This window comes from Gymnoscopelus microlampas (genome assembly GCF_963454915.1).
Source record: "Gymnoscopelus microlampas genome assembly, chromosome: 5".
NCBI classification, from domain to species: Eukaryota; Metazoa; Chordata; class Actinopteri; order Myctophiformes; family Myctophidae; genus Gymnoscopelus; species Gymnoscopelus microlampas.
Window position 1 is genome coordinate 6,258,915 of NC_139942.1, and position 19,392 is coordinate 6,278,306.

At 41.4% G+C, this 19,392-nt stretch overlaps 1 protein-coding gene across 1 annotated transcript in view; it reads left to right on the forward strand.

The window, feature by feature from the left end:
• Positions 1 to 1,839: 1,839 nt before the first annotated feature.
• LOC311044872 (protein disulfide-isomerase tmx3a-like) overlaps positions 1,840 to 19,392 on the forward strand; it is a gene marked incomplete at both ends in the record, with an annotated part of 41,474 nt that continues 23,921 nt past the window's right edge. The window contains 5 exons of the mRNA XM_084056684.1: positions 1,840 to 1,932; positions 3,420 to 3,576; positions 16,177 to 16,225; positions 17,348 to 17,390; positions 18,981 to 19,104. Coding sequence (XP_083912810.1) covers positions 1,840 to 1,932; positions 3,420 to 3,576; positions 16,177 to 16,225; positions 17,348 to 17,390; positions 18,981 to 19,104 — 466 coding nt within the window. The remainder of the gene's footprint in view (positions 1,933 to 3,419; positions 3,577 to 16,176; positions 16,226 to 17,347; positions 17,391 to 18,980; positions 19,105 to 19,392) is intronic.

Sequence of the window (19,392 nt, forward strand, 5' to 3'; positions counted from 1 at the left end):
TCTCAAAATGAAACGCAAGCGATCTCAGGAGTGACGACACAATGTAATTGGCGCAGCCTCCGACGTTATTCCTCCCGGCGTATCCCTCGAATCCCGGCGGCCGCGTCCCGCGACCGGCGTCGGCGCAACCACACTCTGCAATTTCCCCGGAATTGCGACGCGTCTAGTTTGTTTTACTCTTGATGATTAAGGCATAGAGCTCATGAAAATCTAAATCCAGTATCTCAAAATATCAGAATATTACATAAGACCAATCACATAAGCATTTATAATAGAGAAATGTCGACCATCTGAAAAGTATGTTCATGTATGCACTCAGTACTTGGCTGGGGCTCCTTTAGAACAAATTACTGCATCAGTGCACAGTGTGGCATGGAGGTGATCAGCCTGTGGCACGGCTGAGGTGTTATGGAAGCCCAAGTTGCTTTGATAGTGGCCTTCAGCTCATCTGCATTGTTGGGTCTGGTGTCTCTCATTTTCCTGCTAACAAACCCAAACTAGTAGTTTAGCATTGTGGAGAGGTGCCAAGTCTTGCTGGAAAAGGAAATTAGCATCTCCATGAAGCTTGTCAACATACAGAAGTATGAAGTGCTCTAAAATCTCTTGTGAGACAGCTGCATTGACTCTGGGCTGCATAAAACCCCTCATTTATCAATGGAGCGTAAAAAACAGCGTATTTTTTCCCATAAATTCGCCCGTAGGGCAACGTCAAAGTCACATTCATGAAGCGATCCTATACAACCAATCCTAGTGTACATTTGGTCGGAGCTTTGATAAATCTGACGGCTGAAACCGAGCGTCATTTAAATAACACGCCCTTAAATATTTTCGAAACAGAGCATGGAAACCCAACAAGAAAGAGTTTTGCCGGCTTGCCTCGCCTCGCTGCCTGTCAAGTCACACACACACACACACACACACACACACACGCACACGCACACGCACACACACGCACACGCACACTTTCAAGCCCAACTGCGTAACGGTACAATCTTTGTCAACCAAGTAGGCTAGAAGCTTACATGAATGATAGATTATGATACCACATTGCCATGAATTGAATACGTTTGTATATTAATTGATTTAACCAATACCGAGCAGTGCGCGTTCGAGTTACACTAAAACAAAGCAGTCATGTATGCTATTCCCATTTCCCAGTGAGACTCGGACAGGCGAGTCCCGTACCTCGTTAATGAGCGATAGATATAGAATATATAGAACATTAATGGATGAAGGGTGGTGTGTGTTGGACCGTGGGTTAAATGTCCGATCTCCCGGTGGCCATGAAAAGATTACAGAGGCGCTCTGCGCCAGTCCAAACTCACGAAAATGCTCTCGCATAAGCACAAGCTCACAACACGTCGCATTGACGCGTTGTGAGCTTGTAGATCTGCTATTTTCAAATATCCAATGCAGCCAGATCTGCAATCTTATCTGAATGACTGTTAAAGCAGTTTGTTTAAATTAGTTTATAAAATGTAATATTTTCACAGGGATTATTTATTAGTGTGTTAGATAATACATTTTGCCTGTCAGACAGTCAGACAATGCTGCTCCGCAGGTCTACAATGGAACAAACGGGTGCAGCCAAAGTCTACAACTGCTATCGACCAGCCGTGAGATCTGACATCATCTGATCGTGCAGTAGGCTGAAGGCAACGTCAGGATATATTGATAAATGCCGAAAGTTGCGGTGATGTCGCCGTACGCCCATTATTTGGTCTGCACCGCGTTGATAAATGGGGGACTCATAAGTCCGACGGCCCATTATTCCGACTACGTGGCTTCCGCGTGCGGTTAGGGTTAGGGTTTGGTATAGGGTTAGTAACCGTCGGAATAATGAGCCTTCGGCATATTGACGTGGACCCGATAAATGAAGGCCAGTGGACCAACAGCAGCAGCATCATCAAGGTCCCAGAGTATGGAGGAAGAGTGAGAGGCACAGAATCCAAGTTGAATTCAATGTAAGTTTCCACTGTCAGTGATGACTAGGGGTGACATGTCATCTACTGTTTTATCAAGTCCAGGGTCAGCAAAAAATAACTAGAAACAACATTTCTTGGAAATTTTAAGTGTGCCTGCAGCTTGCTAAGTCTGTGCAACCTGAGTTCGAGAAGTAGGCTCAAATAAATTAATGTATTGTTTTAACCACTTATCCAAGATCGTACAAAGTCGAGACCTAGCTCATTCGATTCAGCGTCCTCCAAATATGGGGTGGGGGGGCGGGTAGAAAAAATTAACACAACAATCAAAAAAAGATCTCTTAAATCCGTAGCTCAGGGAAATGTTATGGACCCAAAATACCTCTCCAAATGGCCTGAAACGTGCTCCTAACTGGTTTTTGGGTGGTAGATTTTGGCCTCAACACATTTTTGAGATTTCTGGAGGATATTTCAATGCTTGATTTAACCACTTTCCCAAAGTTCGATCCCATTTCAGCATCATCCAATTAGTGGAGAGGAGGGGTCAACAAAAAAAAACCTAGCCCTAAAAAGATTTGTCTTTTTAAAGAGGCTAAAAAAGGAGCATCTAAAAGAAATAAAAATAACATTTTCTTTTTTTTAAAGACGGGGTGCTGTGATTTTCAGTGATTGTTTTCCCCCCCTAAAACATAATCATCGGGTATTATGGTTATACTAGGAGGACGATTTTTTTTTTAAAGTGTACAGAAATTGTTAAAATTATGTTTTTATGTGGACACGCCTCCAGTTCATTAAGTATACCTGGTTCTCACCTTAGCACTTCCTCCACCACCTTAGCACCACCCACCTGTCCTAGTCCCTCCTCCTCCTCATGCCCACACCTGTTGTGTGTTATGATAACACAACAGGTGTTATGTCACTAAAGGGCTGTTTTTCTATTGGCAAGTTTGACCCTCAACGTTTCAGCCTCCAGGTAGAAACTCAAAATAGTCAGAGAAGACATAAAAACCATAAAAACACCACCAGGGGGCTTAATGAAGTTCTATCAACCTCATAGACACATGAAAAACAGAAAAAGTGCAAAACCATGGCAACACCTCTTAAAACAATTATTCAAAGGGTTTCAATTGCTTGCTTCACTCACTTCCGGTGGCGAAGTTTCAGAGAGTTTTGGCCACTTTTTTTTAACATGAGTTTTCAATGGGGTACAAAAGGGAGGGTGGTTACTTCGTTTTTTGGCGTATCACATCGCCGTGGTAACGCGCAACGTCAAGGAAAATAGTAGCACCCTCGTCCCGGGCCGAGCCGCACGCTTTGATTTAAACCGGGGAGGAGTAGGGAGACGAAGTTTGCGGGAATATTAAATATTATTAAGTATGGCGGATTACAATAAGTGTTTTGCTATTGCATGGCAGGCGCACTTAATAATAATAGCACCTGTATACTTGTATATTGTACTAATTAAATTTGGTTACTCTTATTGTGTCATTCCTTAAGATGACTACGCATAATTCTGGCAAGCCAGTCAGATCAAAGCGTGTGAGGAATGATGGAGACGTCAGAAGGAGGGGTGTGAACGTGGAGTCCATCAATGACAGATCAGACCGTCTCAGAGGCCAAGGCTCCGGCTTACAGGCGGTTACACGAGATCTAGGTACACATGAACACACTCACAGTGGCCCTCATTTATCAACTCAGCGTATAAACCGGCGTATATTTTTCCATATATTCGGCCGTACACCAACGTCGAAGTCACATTTATCAACGCATCCTACACAGCTGATCCGAGCTTACAGTTGGTCCCAGCATTGATAAATGTCACGGCTGAAACGAGCGTCATTTAAATAACACGCCCTTAAAATATTCTCAAAACGCCCCGATTTTACGACATGAAGACGAACCAGAATACGACCAAAGACATGAAAAGCCAATAAGAAACAGTCGCCCCCCACCGCCCCCCCCCCCCCCCCCCCGCCCGTTGGCCTCGCCGCACACGCACACGCCTCTCTCTCGCTCTCTCTTGCTCTCTCGCTCTCTCTCTCTCACACACACACACACACACACACACACACACACACACACACACACACACACACACACACACACACACACACACACACACACACACATACACACACACGCGCCCGCCCAACTTTGTCTTTCATGTCCGTGTCCGTAGCGTAGCGGTACATGAGACTCGGGCGGAATGCAGTGATTCCGTGCCGCCACGTTAATATTGGAGCGTCGGGTTTATATCCTTAACCCAGCCAGGTTGTGTAGCCTACATAACTCTCTATGACATAACTCCATAACATAGGACAAGCTACTGTAAGTTTGTAGACCTCACTGTCCATGAAAACGTGGCCCTTTAGTGCTAAGTTGCGCAAAAATCAGTCCTCCTGGCTGCCCTGTGAGGTTGAGGCCTTGTCCATAGCAGCAGCAGTGAAGCACTTTGCCCCCTATATTATTCAGTCATCTCAGAAGACATGTGTTCTGACAGACTGCAAGCCATGTGTCCAGTAGCCTCACGTAGCCATACTATATCACTGCGTGGATATGAGTCTGCATGGTGCTTCTATGAGGACGTTTTTTTTCCAAGGGGCTGGATCAAAACAATGGCTCTGGACGCAATTGTTTAGACCTACAAACCACTACCAATTACAGTCTCCCATATTTGAATACTGGGCCCTGATTGGTCACCCCAGACTTCGGGAGCAGGAAATGGATTCACAATGGACCGGTGCCAGACCCAAATCGCAAAGGGCAATTTTTTTTTTGCACTGGCAGATTCTATGTGCTATGTGTCCAGGCCTTTGAGAAACTGGGTACGGGGGAGTTCTCAGCAAGTCCTCGTGTCACTTTGTTCCTGTCAACAGCTAGCCGGTACCAGGTGCTTGTCCGGCATGTGGCGGGGGCATCGATCTTACCTTTTTTTTTTGCTAGCCGCAATGGGTTTTACGTTAGTTTAAATGTAACGCGTCTTGTCTGAAATCATTTGTTTATTTATTGTACATTGTACATTGGACTGTCATGTTATGAGATTTAGCCTACTTGTCCTGGACTTTATTGTGTCATATTGTGGAAGGGGGGGGGGGGGGGGGCAGAATGTTTTGATTCAGTCTCCTGTTTCTGTGTGTGTGTGTGTGTGTGTGTGTGTGTGTGTGTGTGTGTGTGTGTGTGTGTGTGTGTGTGTGTGTGTGTGTGTGTTTGTTTATTTATACAATATACAAACATGAGCTGACGACTAGACCAAGGCTCGTCTTCCTGGGGTCCAAGACATTAATATACATCAACAACAATGGAAAACATTACATTCTCAGTGTATCACACACACACACACACACACACACACACACACACACACACACACACACACACACACACACACACACACACACATACATACACCACACACCACACACACACAAAATACCCATACTTTCACTTCCACTTGTGCCCCCCCCCCCCCGCCCACACACACACACACACACACACACACACACACACACACACACACACACACACACACACACACACACAATCATCTTACAAAAGTCGAGTAGGCTATCACATAAAAAAATCAAAACCAAAAGTAATACAACAAATCAAAAGTAGCACTGTAATTCTGGTGTAAAGGTAGCTCTCCACCGGGGTGCTCCTTCCATTCCGACATCTCGCCACTCCGACTAGTGGCTTCCGCGTGCGGTTAAGGTTAGGGTTAGGGTTAGGGTTAGGGTTAGTCAACGTCGGAAAGGAGAAATGCACCCCTCTCCACCACACCGACATCGGCGGTGGTAAGTGTTGGAAAGCGTCTGTTGCTGAAAATGTGCTTTTGAATGGGCGGTGAGTACGCTGTCGGGTCGGGTCACAAGTTGTAGGGAAGCAGCAGGCTTGTTGAAATAGACATCAAGCCATATTAGCCCCATAGTAGCCGTCTGTCGTTGTCGGCTCTCAGGTGCATTTCACACCTTCCAACCGTCTTCATTCGTCTGCCAGTCTGTAGTACTGGCAGACAAATTCGTACACGCACGCCTGTACGAATGATGACATGAATGATATATGAAAACTAGAAAAAGTGCTCCTCGGAGCACAGGTCTCCGCCAGGTCAGGTACGTTATTGTGGCCTCCTGGTGGCGCTATAATAGGCCAATGTGAAAAGGGTGCCATTTCTTCTTAGGCCTTTCACAGCAGGCGGACACTGCATTCATTTGTGGCATTTAGTTCCAAAAATTTGTTTTGCTAAATTAGACCTAATGGTGGCGCTATAACAGGCCAATGTGAAATGGGTGTCATTTCTTCCTCGGCCTAGTGGGAATGTGTGTGTGAAATTTCACCGAAATTGCAAGCTGCGTTCATGATTTGAGGCATTTTGTTCAAAACAGACCAATCCTGCAAACTTTGGAAGCCAACCTTAGCCAATCAGGATGGAATATGGGATATCGGACAGATCTGGGTTGATAGAGATACTGTGTACCAATTTGCATGACGTTTGGATAAAATCTGTAGGAAAAATGTAAAAAAATGTGTTTTGCACAAATCGGCCTCCTGGTGGCGCTATAACAGGCCCATGTGAAAGATTTGGGACAGAGGTTCTGAATTGGTATCGAGGGAGTGTGTGTGCACAGTTTCGCAGCGAGCGGGCCAATGGTGCCGGAGATTAGCTGGTAACACACGGACAGGACACACACACACACACACACGGACGGACGGACAGACAGACAGGGGGTAAAACATACCCTCTCGCCATGCCTTTCGGCCTGGCGGAGACAAAAATAATGCCTTATATCATGAACACAAGTTGTGAAGATACACAACATCCAATCAATGTATTATTATTTATCTGCTTATTCTGCAACTTGCAGAGCAGTTTTACCTTGTTTGGTCACACACGCACGCACGCACACACACACACACACACACACACACACACACACACACACACACACACACACACACACACACACACACACACACACACACACACACACACACACACACACACACACACACACACACATTATGCTGTCGGTTGGACATGGCAACATCATCGGTCACTGTATACACAGTTTCACAAATCTTCAAAAATAGCAAAAAAAACAATGTAGCAATCTACAAGCTTCCTATTGCATCACAAAGAGATGTGTTGCGAGTAGCCTAGTGTTTAACACACTAGCGTATGGTGGGTTCTAACGTGGACCGGGCCAGATTCTTAAACCGCCCGCCCCTGCCCCATCGCGGGGGGGGGCTCGCGCAACGACGGCTGATAAGTGACAGTCTATTGAGAATTACCATCAGCGTTAATGCAAGAGAGAGACGTGAATAAAACACAATAAAACTAATAAAACAACTGTTTACCTGGCAAGAGAACCGGTTTGACGGGGAAACCGTTTTTTAATGGCCACCCAATAACTATCCGGCCGAATGCAAATAAGCCCGATTTGAAAACAAAGGCGTGCTAATGTTGTTATGTAGATTTTTTGTTTTTTTCCCCCCTGGGGGCAGTGGGGGAGCAGAGTTTTCCAGACCGGGCCATGGCCCCATTGGCCTCTATGACGATACGCCCTTGGTTTAACACCGGGATTCCCGGGATGCGGGAATCCCGGGAATTCTGTTTTTTTTACCATCCCGGGAATTCACTTCGGTTCCCGGGCTTCCCGTTTTTTTTTTTTTTTGTTAGAAATGAATACTAATTAGTAGAAAGGCCTATCTACAGCGTGGAGGAATTACTATTATAATTAGGCAAGTAACTTGCCGCGTTGCCGACCAGGGCAGGGTCCCATCGTCCCGTTGTGAACCAATATGGGACGCACTGAATGTAACAGTAATGAACAAAATAAAACACAAGTGGCCGTGATGCCTGCCCTGCCTGCCCTGCGCAGTGCGCACGCTGATTTCACTGTTTCCTCTGCTGTCAATATGGTAGACTAACTTGTTCAGATTCAACATCATCAAGTGAAACGCTGCATAAACAGTAGGTAGGTTTGATCGAGCCTATATTCCAGCTTAAAATGCGCGCAAGCCAAGCAATGCTTTTGATAAAGAGAGAGGACAGACCGGAGAGCTGGAGAGAGAGAGCAAGAGAGAGCGCGTGCGAGAGAGAGAGAGAGGGAGGGAGAGAGAGAGAGAGAGAGAGAGAGAGAGAGAGAGAGAGAGAGAATTAGACCGACGTGGTCCGATTTCTTTTATCATCATTAATGTAGCCTACCCTACCTATACACTTGCATTTTAGAACGTTCAAACTACCATTTTACTAGAACTACCCAGTAGAACAAGTGAACTGCACAACAGCTGTCTGTCTCATTGATTGTCAGTGCTGGCAGCGCATGCATGTGCACATCAAAATAAATCACACTACAAAACCCCACATTTGATCAACAACAAAATATAGATTAATAGACAACATACAGCCAACATCCCAAAATGGAGTCTTATAATATCCAGCAAGTAGCCTAATATAAATGAATAGCTGCAAACAAATGACAAGTTTATAGGCTATCAAATCAATATCCTACAATAAGCTGTGACCTCACCGGCGCTCTGATGGACAATAAATAAATAATCCTCTTGCAAATTCTCTTGTCAATAATGATACAAATGGAACGTTTATTTCAGCAGCTAGAGTTTGACATTGTTTGAGTGCGTTTTGAGCGCAGCTCCTCGTTTAAGTTAATTGTCTTCACCCGCTGCTGCGCAACAGGGCCTGCCAGGGCAGGGCACTATAGGCTATTATATTTATATATTATATTTATATGATTTTAAAAAATCAACTAAAGTCATTATTAGTGCAAGTTCATAGGTGGACACAATAGGGACATTTGGGCACCTCGGTGTAAAATTGGCTATTTATTGCAAGTATATAAATGCATTTTAGTGGGCACTTTTCTTTTTTTTTTAAACCCTTTTTTTTAATTCCCGGGAAGCCCGGGAAAAGGTCTGAAAATTCCCGGGAATTAAAATGAGCTATTTCCCGGAAAATGTTAAACCCTACCTTTTTTTTCTGTGTGACAAAACTGTACACTGAAGTATAAAATAGGGCTTAAGTAGTAATTTGTAAGAGAAACCTGTCCAAAAATATATAAATACAATTCTCACCATGTTGACACTGCAATTTTAAAAGTATAAAAACATGGATAAAATGTTTAATAGCCTAATGACTAAAATGGTATAAGTTTAACATAATAGGTTTATAATGAGTAAAATGTTGATACACTATACAGTAGAATACAGTATAGTAAATACAGTTTTTGGATAAGGGAAGAAGGAAATGCCCACAATGTTATAGCCTCAGTTTTATAGCAATGCAGCCTTCTTTTTGACTACGCCTGTATGGTACAATATCACCCCCTAGTGGATAAAACACACTCTACATGGGAGCGACAGTAACCAGTGTTATCAAACTTTTCAGGCCGCGACCCCCAAAAATAATCATATTTGAACTGGGGACCCCCCCACCCTGATAAGCACTTGTAATTAAGAGTTGAGGCATTACATTTTGCTGCACTCGGTTCCACAGATAAATATATTTGAAAATAGTCAAACTACATGCTTAAAGAGCATAGATCATCTTTTTATTTTTGTATAATTTCTTATTACAGTATAGTTTGTATTATATAGTAATTTAAATAACTATAAAACATACATTAACTACTTTAGCCCTATTTTATACATAGGCTATTTGACAATAGCAGATGTGACGCATTGTGAGCTTGTAGATCTGCTATTCTCAAACATTACTACTTTTACTTTTGGTACTTTAAGTATATTTTGATGTATTGATGTATACTTTTGTACTTTTACTCAAGTAACATCTTGAACACAGGCCTTTTAGGCTACTTGTAACAGAGTATTTTTATATTGTGGTATTGCTACTTTTACTTAAGTAGGTACAATATCTGAGTACTTCTTCCACCACTGGATAACACAGAACCCTAGCTGTATCGGCATACACGGCCTCACCTGGAGGGGGCGCTGCTCTTCTACCTCTATCAAACGGACAGAATATTCCCATGTATGTATTTCCCATTATGTATGTTGTTACCAAATACGTCACTCAGTCTATGTCTTTCCCTTTGGCTACAAACAAGGAAATTAGAAAACAAGGAATAGGGGGCGGGCCGACGCCATTGCTTGCATAGCAGACGCCATTGATGCTCATGGGAGCCAAAACTGGAACAGGAAGTTTGGTGAAATACTATGAAGTCTATGGCAGCCATTTGGACCAGCTTGTGAACGGTCACCAGATGATTCGACCCAGGACAATTCGCCCAGCCGCGAATTTGAGTCAGCTCGACCCAAATCGACCGGGTCGAATTATCTGAAGTAGTATCTCTGTGTAACCCCTAGAGGGTAGTAGAGTACAAGGTACAAGGTGACGGTGAGGTCCTGAGTATATTTAAGAGTAAATATTGTAAGCATGCTCCCCCAGTTGCATACTTTTTTTTTTAAGAAGTGTTTTTGTAAACCTTCTTTTCTAAATGAAATAATAATGTATGCCTTATTGTAATGTTGTCTGTTTTGTCCTCCTCTCCTTTCATCAATCATTTGAAAGTAGCAGATCTACAGTAGTCGCCATCATTAAACACAACGCAAGAGGTGAAATGTATTAACGTAACTGTTATTTTATTTGACAAAACAAATCCATTAGCTCCATTAGCTTTGTAACGAGTGCAACAAAAACACCAACACAGTCCCACCAATACAGTCCCACACCAATACAGTCTTGAAGCTAAAGCATTCATAGAAACTTATTATAACATGGCAACTTTGCACTTTACCTGAAAAGGGGAGAATAAAGTGAGTGCAAGAATAATTGTCAGACAACACAGATTGAGGATCGCCAGGCTGAACCAATTGATAATAGACACACTGTAATCCATTACAAAAGGATTTAGAGCTGAGGTAAGGAGGTGTCTAATGGCTGTGCTCATTAATTATCACCTCAAGAAGACAATAGGGCTTGAGGTAAGGAGGTGTCTATCTCAATGGCTGTGCTTGAAAGCCTTTGGGCCTGTTTCACCCTGACAGACAAATAATAATTGTTTGGTAAATCAATGTACATATTATTATTATTATGTGTCTCTCTCTCTCTCTCTCTCTCTCTCTCTCTCTCTCTCTCTGTCTCTCTCTCTCTCTCTCTCTCGCGGTCCGGGTCGAATTTGGGTCGAATTGTCCAGTCCAAGCGGGTCGAAAGCGGGTCGACCTGACCGGGTCGAATTGTCCTGGGTCGAATCATCTGGTAACCTTGTGAACAAACACTATTTCTGAACGATTGTGTCCTTTGTCAGATAATCGGTTCAGGAATATAAAAGAAGACATATCACAGGTTTTTATCCTATCAATTCAGATTTTTTTAGCACACTGTACCATTTTATTGAGGCATCTAAACAGCGGAATGTATCGTCCATAGACTGTACAAAAATCGTCTCTGGCAGTGTTGCCAGATTGTGAGAGAGAAATAAGCAACCAGGTCTAGGAAAACAAGCCCAAAAGAAGCACTGGGGGCCAGGGGTCGTTAACGTTTTCCCAAACTAATGGGGAGATGGAGCAGGGACCCCTTACCCTACCTACCTCGTAGGGGGGAGAGGGGGGGGGGACAGCATATATTGTATAATTATGTATACAATTGTGTTTCATAAACATACATGTTATTGTGCATAAATACTAAGCTATTAAAATAATAAACAGATTAATATATTCATGCTTTTATTTTAAACATACATGTACAGGGTACAGTGAGTAGGGTGGCCACACTGCCATTTATAAACATACCTTATTAACTGAGAACAATCTGTCAATTGCACAATAATCATGGGTCACCAGACGTATCGACCCGGGACAATTCGACCCGGACAGGTCGACCCGCTTTCGACACGCTTGGACCCGACAATTCGACCCAAATTCGACCCGGACCGCGAGAGAGAGAGAGAGAGAGAGAGAGAGAGAGAGAGAGAGAGAGAGAGAGAGAGAGAGAGAGAGACATAATAATAATAATATGTACATTGATTTACCAAACAATTATTATTTGTCTGTCAGGGTGAAACAAGCCCAACATTAGCAGCAGCTCTGTGTTGTCTGACAATTATTCTTGCACTCATTTTTTTCTCCCATATAGAACATGGTTTTTTTACTTTTTATTTTTGACCTTTTTTTCAATCATTGAAATTGTTTTACACTGCCCTGTTTTGTCAAATAAAATAACAGTTACGTTAATTCATTTCACCTCTTGTGTTGTGTTTAATGATGGCAACTAGTGTAGATCTGCTACTTTCAAATGATTTTAGAGGAGGGGAGGACAAAACAGACAACATTACAATAAGGCATACATTATTATTTCATTTAGAAAAGAAGGTTTACAAAAACACTTCTTAAAAAAAAGTATGCAACTGGGGGAGCATGCTTACAATATTTACTCTTAAATATACTATAAATATACTCAGGACCTCCCTCACCGTCAGCTTGTACCTTGTACTCTACTACCCTCTAGGGGTTACACAGAGATACTACTTCAGACAATTAGACCCGGTCGATTTGGGTCGAGCTGTCTCAAATTCGCGGCTGGGCGAATTGTCCTGGGTCGAGACGTCTGGTGACCTAATCATGTATACAAGCTATTCAAGTCTGACTGAAACGGACAGAATCATTTATAGATATCATCATTTATTTAATACATAAATGTGGAAAATGTTTTAAAAATATATGACAAATGGACATTAAAAAAATATATATATAAAGAATATATATATATATATATATATATATATATATATATATATATATATATATATATATATATATATATATATATATATATATATATATATATAAAAAATAATTGTCTAATCAAGCAACAATAGGGGTGGCGGACCCCTGTTGAAGACTTGCACTAGGCCATTATGAGCACTTTAGACCTGTACTGTATACATTGAAAATAGCCGATCTACAAGCTCACAACGCGTTGTGAGCTTGTAGATCTGCTATTTATTTTTTTCTAATCTTGAAGTAAAATGTGAAATATTGAGGATTTTTGAAACACTAACAACACAAATCTGGTACTTTCAGATGGGGGTTAGGGACAAATACATATTAATTTGAGGCCAGGGTCCATGACATAAACATAATTAAGAACCACCGGTTAAAATAATTTTAAAATTGTGAAGCCCAAGTCCAAATAATCAACTACACTTTAGAAAAAAGCCCATTAAACCGCAACCCACAACTACCAATATTTACAAGCAACTTCACAGAAAAATAAGCCCAAAGTCGCTTATAATAAGTGGACATGGCAACACTGGTTTCTGTCTCGGCAGTATCGCCTACTTTGTGCTCTTTAGATAGCTCATTAAACTTATACAGTGGACACATCGAAAAGCAACACAGCAGAAAACAATGTGTGATATGTCTTCTTTTATTTTCAAGAAGCAATTACTTTACAAAGGTCTCAGTCATTCATAAATATATTTTGTTCATGAGCTGATCCACCGGGCTCTCATTAACTCCAATGCATTCCACTGAACTGAAGGCTACAGTCTGGCTCCCAATCCTCCCATGGTGCGACGAATCTGCCGGTTGCGGTTAGAATTGCATGATAGCTAAAATGACGTAGATGACCCTACCTTCTTTAAATATATCTTGGCTACAAATAGGAAATAGCCTAGCCGGGCGCACATGACGCTCGTCTGTCACAAGCGTCATGGTGCTACTTGTTCCTGGTTTTTGAAATTTCTACATTTACAACCGATACATCTACATAAACATTTAGATTTCAAATATAAAGTGCTTGTCCCACGGCCACGGATGTAACAAGTTAAAACGCCTGGGTCTAAGTACCTTTATTTTCCGTATTGTTCAATAAAAAGCATTTTAATCTGACTGGTGGCCATTTTCTTAGATTTTTTTCCATATGCTTTCAACAACGCGACCCTATTGGTTGGAAGGTGTACTGCACTTTGATACATTATAACTCTATAAAAAAAATGGCCACCAATAGGAGTAAATTGCTTTTTATTGAACAATACGGAAGATACGGGTACTTAGACCTAAGCGTTTTAACTTGGTACATCCGTGGCCGTGGGATAAGAACTTTATATTTGAAATGTGAACGATTATGTAGATGTACGGATTGTAAATGTAGACATTTCAAAAACGAGGAACAAGTAGCGCCATGACTGTCATGATATGACAGTCATGTTTCAGGGCTAGGAAGTCTATTACAGTATACCTGTGTGGCCTATGCATTTTTTTTCCAGTTAAAACGTTAAAACACATGCTTACAGCATGCCTATATCTCTTTATAATATAGCCTAATATCAGATAGTATTTTAATAAGATTAATTGTTACAACAGCGCGCATGGGGGTTTTAATTGGCTTAACTTAACCTAACGGTCACCATCTGCCTCAAATCCCCTCCTGCTCCATGTGGATTGGAATGCCGTCACTGGATATTACAGCGAAATTAGTTACCTATCGATTTAAGTAACTCATGTCACTTTCTATAACAATGTTTGTTTTTTTTACCACTGGGAAAGCAAGTGATATCTGTCTTCAATCATGTTCAATGTCCAATAAAATAATAAACACCAACCCAACATGCGTCCAATTCTGTCATCTTTAAAACCAACCCCCTGGAGACACAGCATTGTACAGGTCACCAGTGTTGGTGTAACAGCATTTTGAAGGCACTTGTAGCCTACAAGCGTGCAGGTTAATCAACTGAAGAAAGATGTTTCTTTTAAAGATCGTGGTTATATGCACAGGTAAGTAGGCTAAATAGTTATTTTATTCTATTCTAGTTATTTAATGTACTGGTAAAGTATTCATGTTGTTAAAGTTATTTTATTCTGTTGATACAGGCTGAACTGTAGCCTAAACATTGACATGCTTTGAATATCAGCTGGATTTATGACCACTATAAACTTATATAGAACCAGTAGAATCCCTTTAATGTCCTTTAGGGGCATTGGTTCTCAAAGTGGGGTCGTTGGGGGGGGGTTCCAGGGGGTCCCCAACAAAATGTGTTAATAGCCTCTAATAGCAATCACAATCATTTTAACCTTTAATTCTTTGGCTATGAAAAAATAGCAGATCTACAAGCTTAGCAGTAGATCTGCTATTTTTAAAAAATCTTGGAATTTTAGCAAATCTTTGAATATACATGTATTTTCAAACTCAAACATTTGCTTCTGGGGGGGGGGGGGGGGGGGGGGTCCCTGGAACAAAATATTTGAGATGGGGGTCCGCGGCCAATACATATCATATTGGGGGTCCTTGACATGAAAAAGGTTTGAGAACCACTGCTTTAGGGGTTCCAGGGGGTCCCCAGCCAAATATACTTCAGTTATTCAAAAATAGCTGATCTACAAGCTCACTAGTGGTCGCAATATGATGCATTGTGACCAAGTAGGCTAGATCATTGGTTCTCAAAGTGGGGTCCGGGGACCCCCAGGGGTCCTTGAGAGAGTTCCAGGGGGTCCCCAGCTAAATGATAGATTAGGCAATAGGCACAAAATGGACCCTTATGGGTCTGTAACTCTCAGAGTTAAATTGACATAGATTTTACAATATAAATTGCGGTCCAAGTGATAGAAATGCCATTAAATGAGGGTCTGTAGCCTAATGCATGTCAAACTGGCGGTCCTTGAAATTAAAATGGTTGAGAATTCACTGCTAGAGCCGTAAAAAACTCTTCTCTTATGGGGGTCCCTGGCATATCTTTTGAAATGGGGGTCCACGGGCTAATAAGTGTCAATTTGGGGGTCCTTGACATGAAAAAGTTTGAGAACCACTGCTATAAATAGTAAACATATGTTTATTTATTGTAGTTTAAATAGATTACTTATTTTTCACAGTGGTGTTGTGATTGATTGATTGATTGAATACTTTATTAGTCAGAAATGGAAACAGTACGTGGTACAGTCAGATATTTGAGCTAAAAGGATAACACAAAAAAGTCCTGGGGAATTGTTTCCAATGTGTATTCAAAGCATCAACATGGCATAAAAATAACACCATCAACAAATATAAGAAATACAGGAAAAGAAGTTTATCTGTTGATTTTCAAATGTCATTTCATGTATACGTTACAGTGGTGGAAAAAGTACTCAAATGTTCTAAGTAAAAGTATCAATACTGCAATGTAAGAAGTACTTTGTTACAAGTAAAAGTCCAGAATTAAAAAATGTACTTGAGTAAAAGTACAAAAGAATTGGTATCAAAATGTACTTAAGTTATTAAGTTATTATATGTTATTTTTCGCAGTGTTGTCGAGTTTCACAGTGTCAGCCTACGTCGAGGAGCTGGATGACACGTGAGTTTATTATGTACACATTACCATGGCTACACAAATACGCATTTCTATGATTATCATTTCATTTGTCATTATACATAATGACCCTGAAATACATGAATACATCTGTTCTATGGACACAGAACTGGTCCAAAATGAATTCTTTGATAGTTTTCTGGCTGCTCCAGGTTTATGAAAGGACATGTCTGTCCCGCCCGTTTAATGTCACTATACTGTTTGAATGAATACACATATAAATCCATCTAATGATGGCCTTTTACTGGACCTGAGTTGGCTTTGTACTTAGACTGCTTTTTTACACCAAATATCTTCCCCCAAAATAGCAGATCTACAAGCTCACAACACGCCACAACGTTGTTAGCTTGTAGATCTGCTATGTTTGACTAATTTTCCTCCCAGAATATGGATGCTGGGGTTCAAGTGTCTAATGTTGAAATAGTATTTACATTAATTCACATATTCATGCATTTCATGCACTTAAATGTTTTAAATGACTATTATTATTTCCACGATGACTGATGATGACAAGTAGCCTAATTGTCATATTTGTAATGTTTACAGGAAAGAAGAAATGAAAAATCATTATTTGTCTAAGTCATTTAGGTGACTTAGGCAATCATGAGAAAAAAAGAACTCAATTGCATATTTGTTTTATAATTTATATTTGTTGACTTGAAATCACTTTCTGCCTAAGTCATTTTGGAATGTAACAAGCATTCTGATAGGCTGAGGACAGGTAATAGACAATAAAAGGACAATTTGCCCCCCCCCCCCCCCCTCCACACACACACACACACACACACACACACACACACACACACACAGACACAGACCCGCACCTGCACACGCACACACACACACACACACACACACACACACACACACACACACACACACACACACACACACACACACACACACACACACACACACACACACACACACACACACACACACACATAAAATGGTGTAGCCAACAATAACGGTTGTAATTGTGACATCTGTGTTACTTTGTAGTTCCAGTATTTATTGTTTGTGATTTAAAGCAACATTTAAAACAACTCTTCTAGTGGTTTGTGTGGTTTAAGATTCCGTTTAATTGTGTTTTTTTTTTCTTTTCAGGTTTCTGGAAACTAAAGAGCCCGAAGAAATATGGTTGATAATGGTATGTCAACACACCTTAATGTCATTATGAATATCCTTGTTAACACATCGGGTGCCAGCATTTTTTCATAACAACTTACCGTGGGTGCCAGCATTCTCCCCATTGACTCCGCTTTGCTGTTTAAAGTTTCCGCGTGCGTTACAAGCAAATCCACGCAAAAAAAAGCATCGATTCATGTTCTGCCATGAGCCTGGCTACAGGCTGGAACCATAACATTCCCCTCGCGGGTTACAACGGGGGGGGGGGGATCGCGCATCGCGCATGACCGTTTTTCCCCACAGGAAACAGATTCGGAGATATAGACGTTTCAAAGTAGGAAATAGACAGGAAACGGATGGGGGGAAAAAAAGTGTTTCCGGTGAGCGATCTGGCACTTCCTTCGCAGGATTACAATGGGTGCTCCCAGAGCTGCTCTAGCCCCGCCCGCGCGGAGAAAAACGAAAAAAACAAAAAGACTGAAATCACGGTTCAGACCGTGTTCGGCACCAAAGCTTCGGAACCGCCACTATGTAAACACACGGTTCAGACCGTGTTTGGCACCCGATGTGTTAAGATCATTATTAATATTGATTTATTATTTATCATTATTTTGTACAATAATACTGATATATTTACCGATATGGTGTTTGTATTGTAACACAGAATTATAGTGTGTCATTTAAGTCATTTAACTCACATAAACACTGTCAGTCTCTCTTTTCTAGTCTAATTCTGAACCTGCTCAGGAGGTGCTACTAACTCCCACAAACAACCCATACTTTCAAAATGTTTGAATTTTTTTTTGAAAATAGCAGATCTATCAGATCACAACATGTTATCTTGTAGATCGGTTACATGTTTTGCTTTTTGTGAGTTTCTGAAGTACCTCCCCCTTCAGGGGTGGTTATGGAAATGTAAAGTAAAAACATCACAGAATTTCACAGGTTCTGTGTAATCATCCTATATTAAAATAGGCTCTATTCACAGCAGTCACATTGGAAAGAAATTGGGCCTCTTCCATACTTCCTTCACAGGTGTTACCAATGATACTAATAAAGCCTCTGTTCCATTCTGGTCAAACAGAGTCAGGGTGCTGATATTGTGCATGTTGGCTCACTGGAAACACTCTGCTATATACCAGTGGGTCTCAAAGTGTGGTCCAGGGACCCTCATGGTCCCTTGAGGGGGTTCCAAATGGCCCCTAACTGTGAGAGTGTACAAATAGAACCAAAAGGAACCGGAAGGGTCCATTTGGTTCTATTTGTACGTAACTTTGTATGTAACTCTCAGAGTTATGGGGGTCCCAGAAATTGAAACATTTGAGAACCTACATTTGGTAACACCTGTGAAGGAAGTAAGGAAGAGAGGCCCACGTCTCAAACCGAACTCGGCACAAACACTTTTCAGTGTTCTGGCGCGACAGTACACACCAAAAAAAAAACTAAATTGCACACATATGGGGCGCTATACTGCAGTGTTACAGCAGTGTTCAACACTTAATGTTGTGGCCTTAACTCGCTGACCATTGCTACTAGAATTCAGAAAACCTGGTCCTATACATTGCAGAGTGGAAAAGAGCTACATTATGTTTTAACCGTATTTTGCCCACAGTTCTTTGCTCCATGGTGTGCGTTCTGTAAGAAGCTGGATCCGGTCTGGCACGACATCGGATCTGAAATGAAGAGTGCGGGTTCTCCCGTCAACGTAGGAATCTGTGATGGAAGCAAACACACTGGTCAGTATGACAACACTCATACCATTTTCAGGTTGGCGGTGTGACTCTGCTCCAGTGATAATAATACATATGTTCTGAGATCACCAACCGCCCTGCAAGCAGAGCCTAAGATACAGTTATTATTTATTTTTTTCTGATTTTTTTGGATAATAATACATATGTTTTGAGATCACCAACCGCCCTGCAAGCAGAGCCTAAGATACAGAGTTATTATTATTTTTTTTCTGTTTTTTTTAATCCCATTTTTTACACCCAGTGCCACTTGTCTATGTAATCCTGTGCACTACA